The 5,791-nt window shown below is 46.6% G+C and overlaps 1 protein-coding gene across 1 annotated transcript; it reads left to right on the forward strand.

Annotated features, from left to right (window-relative positions):
* The first annotated feature begins 236 nt into the window (after window positions 1-236).
* Window positions 237-1,190, forward strand: LOC122839791 (olfactory receptor 11A1-like). The gene has a single exon (XM_044131755.1). The coding sequence runs from the start codon at window positions 237-239 to the stop codon at window positions 1,188-1,190; it is 954 nt and encodes a 317-aa protein (XP_043987690.1).
* Window positions 1,191-5,791: the final 4,601 nt, after the last annotated feature.

The raw sequence follows: 5,791 nt of genomic DNA on the forward strand, positions 1-5,791 counted from the left end.
GCGGAGTAGTGATAACTTTAAGAAAACTTTTGGCCTCCAAGGTTTTATGAACTTGGTAAGCTGCAGCAATATTTTGGAGCTAATGAGTCCCATGGAGAATACATGAATATAATAAAAACCTCCATGCACCAAGACCAACTGCACACGTTGAGAGGAAACAGACGACAAACACACTTTCAAACTCCTTTCGATTTTTAAAAGTGAAACCATTGCCATTTTCTGGTCGTGATGTTATTATGTTAGTGTACAGCATATTTATGGATGGTGAAGTTAATGAAACGTATCTAACTCTTGACGGACATGTAGAGTTGCACAAATACAGGTATCTGTATTTTGTTGTCACACTGACTGTGTATATTTTCATTGTTATTGCTAACCTGACCATTGTGTATGTTATATGGATGCATGAAAACCTCCATGAGCCCATGTACGTTTTCATCGCCGCTTTGCTTCTCAACTCTGTTGTTTTCAGCACTAACATCTATCCAAAACTGCTGTCAGATATTGTATCTGAGAAACAGATTATATCATATTCAGCTTGTTATGTGCAGTTTTTTCTCTACTATTGTTTGGGCGCTTCAGAGTTTTCACTGCTGGCAGCCATGGCCTACGATCGTTACGTGTCTATATGCAAACCTCTGCAATACGCGACAATAATGGGGAGAAACACAGTGAGTGTTTACTTGAGTTTAGCTTGGCTGGTTCCTGCTTGTCTGATTGCAGTTATGGTGGTACTGAATGTGAATGTAAAGCTCTGTAAACATAATATAAATGGGATTTTATGTAACAATTCAATCTACGGTCTCCACTGTGTAGACTCGAAGGTGCAAACTGTGTTTGGTGCTGTTGTGCTGGTTTTGACTCTGTTGTTCCCTCTGCTTTTCATCATTTTTACTTACACCAGAATAGTTATCATCTCCTATCGTAGCTCTAAAGAAGTCAGAAAGAAAGCTGCTCAGACCTGCTCGCCCCACTTGCTAGTGCTGATCAGTTTCTCCTGTCTGTGTGCGTTTGATGTCATCGTAGCTCGACTGGGATCCAACCTTACAAGATTAATCCGTTTAATAATGACTTTACAGGCAGTTTTGTACCATCCTCTATTAAATCCAATCATATATGGTTTAAAAATGAAGGAGATTTCTAAACAACTGAAAAGGTTGTTTTCTCAAGCTAAAGTAATACACTTCTAACGTTTATTATTATATTAACGAGAGATTATTTGACATATCCTTATACATGTCTATTGTTATGTGAAATAAGTAAATGTGCTAGGATTTACAAAAACCTGTATATGAAGAGCAATCTTGTCTAACTAATGTAAATTTTCTAGTTCAATTTTGCACAGCTTCTTTCTTAAGGTTGTCGTGTAGGAAAAAAACTAAGGTTGAAATACACAAAAAGTATAAAAAACATTAACAGTCACAGCTGGCCTCATGTATAAATGGGACTGGCACAAGAGAAAGAACTGAACACTGTCTTAAAATAATTGACTTTTGAATTAAAGCCATTTTTTCCCCCATTAAAAACCTCTGACTATGTTTTTATGTCAATGGTGTAATCCTGCTCAAACATGAGTATATTTAATACATAAATTTAATTCCAATTGATACTTGCTTACTGGCTCAATAAATCTACATGTTACAGCTCAACTGTGTTTTCACTGCTTTGTTTGCTGTGCCCAAAGAAAACAAATACAGGAAAAATGACCCAATTTCAACTACTTAATTATAAAACCCTAGAGCGGCGGTTTTCAAAGTGTGAGGCGCGCCTCCCCTGGGGGGCGCCAGAGCACTTTAGGGGAGGCGCGGTGCGAGGGAAAAAGTAAACCAGAAAAGCTATCTGCTTGCTGTCTACTGATGTGAGAGAAACGTCTTTTACGCACACGATCAACTCTGTGGATTTAGGAAAAAGTTGGTACTGTGGGGTGCGCGTGTGGAGTGGGGATCAGTGGAAATGTTTCCCACCTTAGAGGATGTTTTGGCCAGTGATGTCAGTAACGTTACTGACGTCGGACCACTTTTTTCCGTAACGAGTAATCTAACGCGTTGCTATTTCAAATCCAGTAGTCAGACTACAGTTACTTATCAAAATCATTTTTGCGTTACTATCTTCTTTTGTTATTTAATCGTATTTCCTCTACGTGTCTTGTCGAGTGACCGACGTCTCTATGCAACAGAAATGTTAAAAATGGGGGGAGATGCGCATTTTGTTGGTGGAAAAACTGGAACTATTTTGAGTTTCTGTCGCCAAGTCCGATTATTATAAGCGGCTTTGGGCTTCATTTTTAAAAGTAAACACAAATTTAATGAGTGGCGGGTTGCGCCTTTTTGGGCTCGTTTTTGAACGTGAAGTTGCTCATTTGGGCTTGGAAATAAGCAGAGACTCACAATAAATCCCAGAATTTGTCCGTCATTAAGGTAGTTTTAGTCAGTCTCTCCTGTTCATCATTTCCAGGATGATCCGTCCCGCTGTGTCTTTGTTAATGTCAAGTTAATGTATTACCTCTGAATGACGTTGAGCTTCACGTTGCGCTCCAGAAAACTGCAAACATCGAGACCAATATAAACAGCGCAATAAACGTGAAAACAGCCACGAATAAACGTGTCCGTAGTTGGCAATAGTTATAATGGCAAGTTAGCACCGTTATAATTATTAATATTCCAGATATTCCAGAAAACTGTAAAACAGCTGAAACACTGACTTCCTTTAAATCTCAACTAAAAACCCACTTGTTTAGAGTTGTATTCGAAACGTAATCAATTGCAAATTTATTGACAGAATCTGACTATGTTGTGTTTTTATTGTTGATTCTATGTTGCATTGTGTTTTTGTGTTTGATTTGATGTAAAGCACTTTGAAATGCCTTGCTGCTGAAATGTGCTATACAAATAAAGTTTGATTTGATTTAATACTAAATATAAATCAGATTAAACCATGCGACAACAGTTGTCTCTCAATGGACGTTATGTACCACGTTGGGAGTTTTTGATGTTCAACGTAAATCATATACATGTATAAATCGTGTGCACACAGAAATGCCAGGTATGAACGCATGTTCAGCTAAAGGTCTGCTTGTCATGTTCCATGTTTTTCTGTGTATTTATTTCAGTTTCCTGTGTGTCTGAGTCTCTGTGTTGTCCTGTCTCCCCTTGATTAGTTCCCAGGTGTGTCTTGTTCCCTGATTACCCTCTGTGTATTCAGTGTCACCTGTGTCTCTGTGTCCTTGTCGGGTCCTCCATCTGTGTACGTCGAGTCACGTCTTGTTACGTCTCTAGTCATTCGTGTATCCAGTGCTGAGCCCTGGATTTTTGTTCTGCCGTGCTGCCTGGTTTTTGGATTGCTTTTGGACATTTTCACCAATAAACATAATTTTTCACTACGCCCTGGGTTTCCGTTTGCTGCCTCACCACCTCTCCACCGCAAAACATGACAGAAGGACCCGACTACAAACGAGGTGAGGTAGCTACCTTTTTGGCCCAGTTGGACCGGGAGGTTTTTCGGGGGACTAGACTGGTCTTGGCACCCCCCGGATTCGGTCCCCTCCGTTACCTCTGCCAGGGAAGCAGGCGACCTGAGCCGCCGGTGGACCCGGCCCCTGGTCGCTTCCCGAAAACACCACCTCGGCAGTCTGCCCGGAAGAAGCGGCGTGAGCCGCCGGTAGACCCGGCCCCTCGTCGCCTTCTGGGAACACCACCTCCGCTGTTAGCCCGGCAACAGCGACGTGAGCCGCCGGCGGACCCGGCCCCTCGTCGCCTTCCGGGAACACCACACCCTCTGCCTGCCCGGAAAGAGCGACGTGAGCCGCCGGTGGATCCGGCCCTTCGTCACCTTCTGGGAACACGCCCTCCACTGCCAGCCCCGAGAAAACGACCTGAGCCGCCAGTGGACCCGGCCCCTGGTCGCCTCACGGAGCCATCACCCCCTCTGCCGGCCCCGAGCCGGCACTCCTCCGCTGCGGCCCGGCGCCGCCCGCCACCTCCGCTGGGCCCAGGCGCCGCCGCCACTCCTCCGCTGCGGCCCGAGGCGCTTCGCCCGGACTTCCTCCGCTGAGCCCCGGCGCGCGCCACCTCCTCCGCTGCCCGGCCCGAGCGCGCCGCGGACTTCCTCCGCTGCCGGCCCCGAGGCGCTTCGCCGGACTTCCTCCGCTGCCGGCCTCAGTAAGTGAGGAGTTTCCTAGTGCCAGTTCTGAGTTTCCAAGTGCCAGTTCCGAGTTTCCCAGTTCCGAGCCCCCTGTTAGTGCCAGTCCCAAGCCTCCCTGTGCCAGTCCCGAGCCTCCCTGTGCCAGTCCCAAGCCTCCCTGTGCCAGTCCCGAGCCTCCCTGTGCTCCTCGTCGCCGCCCCCGTGCGGCCCCAGAGACTCCTAGTGCTCCCCCAGAGACTCCCAGTGCTCCCCCAGAGACTCCCAGTGCTCCCCCAGAGACTCCCAGTGCTCCTCGTCGCCGCCCCCGTGTGGCCCTAGAGACTCCTGACCGCCTCCGTGGTTCCCGCCTCCTGCGCCGCGGACAGCCGCCGGACCGCCTCCGTGGCTCCCGCTTCCTGCGCCGAGTTCGGCCCCCGGACCTGCTCCGCCCCTGAGACTCCACTCACCCGGTTGGATTTGTTTTTTGTTGTGTTGGACTCTGGCCCCCCGTCCAGCTTCCCTCCGCCCACCCTTGTTGTGTTTTCTGTTTTGGGCGTCTGGGAGCCGCCCTTTAAGGGGGGGATACTGTCATGTTCCATGTTTTTCTGTGTATTTATTTCAGTTTCCTGTGTGTCTGAGTCTCTGTGTTGTCCTGTCTCCCCTTGATTAGTTCCCAGGTGTGTCTTGTTCCCTGATTACCCTCTGTGTATTCAGTGTCACCTGTGTCTCTGTGTCCTTGTCGGGTCCTCCATCTGTGTACGTCGAGTCACGTCTTGTTACGTCTCTAGTCATTCGTGTATCCAGTGCTACCGGTACTGAGCCCTGGATTTTTGCTCTGCCGTGCTGCCTGGTTTTTGGATTGCTTTTGGACATTTTCACCAATAAACATCATTTTTCACTACGCCCTGGGTTTCCGTTTGCTGCCTCACCACCTCTCCACCGCAAAACATGACACTGCTCAGGTAAAGCTACAAAGAAACTTGGTATTTTCAACTTTCACTTAAAATTAATCCAATACTCAAACTAACGACTCCAAAACAGTCATGCAGACGAGTCACTAAAAGTCACAGCAACATAGGCAAACTGAGGGACGTTCCATCAGGGAGGATGGGAGGATGGAGCGATGGCTGAAGGGAGAGGGCAGCTGGCTGGCAGCTACTGGAAGCTCTTTGGAGGATGCCTAATAAAACACAAGGAAAGAGAAAATCTGAAATAATTACCATGTGAAGGGAAAACTGTGTGGGAGCGTGGCGGCGTCATAGCCGTCGACACCAATTTTAGCCAATGGTCACACAACTGAATTGGAAAAAATCGGATAAAAGGCCCAAATTCCCTTAACTGAAATTTTCCAAATGTTTAATTGAATCAATTACTCACAGAGCGAAGCTTCTTTGTGACCTTTTTCAATCTTTTGTGGAAATATTTGTAGTTAAGGCAAATGTTTCTGAGCTCCAACAGGAGCTCCTGGTTCTCCTTGGCCACCTTCCTGCAGCCAGTGCAAATCAATGTGTGGACTCGAGTCATCACCTTCCGAGTCACTAGGTAGATCACACACTCAGGCCATCGGACAATGTGGCTGATTAAATTGTTGAATGACTTTGCATGTTTTAAGCAGTTCTTAACAGTAATTAATATGTGATATTATAATTTACATTTGTGCTTCTGGCGGTCA

Source organism: Gambusia affinis, linkage group LG11, assembly GCF_019740435.1.
Source record: "Gambusia affinis linkage group LG11, SWU_Gaff_1.0, whole genome shotgun sequence".
NCBI classification, from domain to species: Eukaryota; Metazoa; Chordata; class Actinopteri; order Cyprinodontiformes; family Poeciliidae; genus Gambusia; species Gambusia affinis.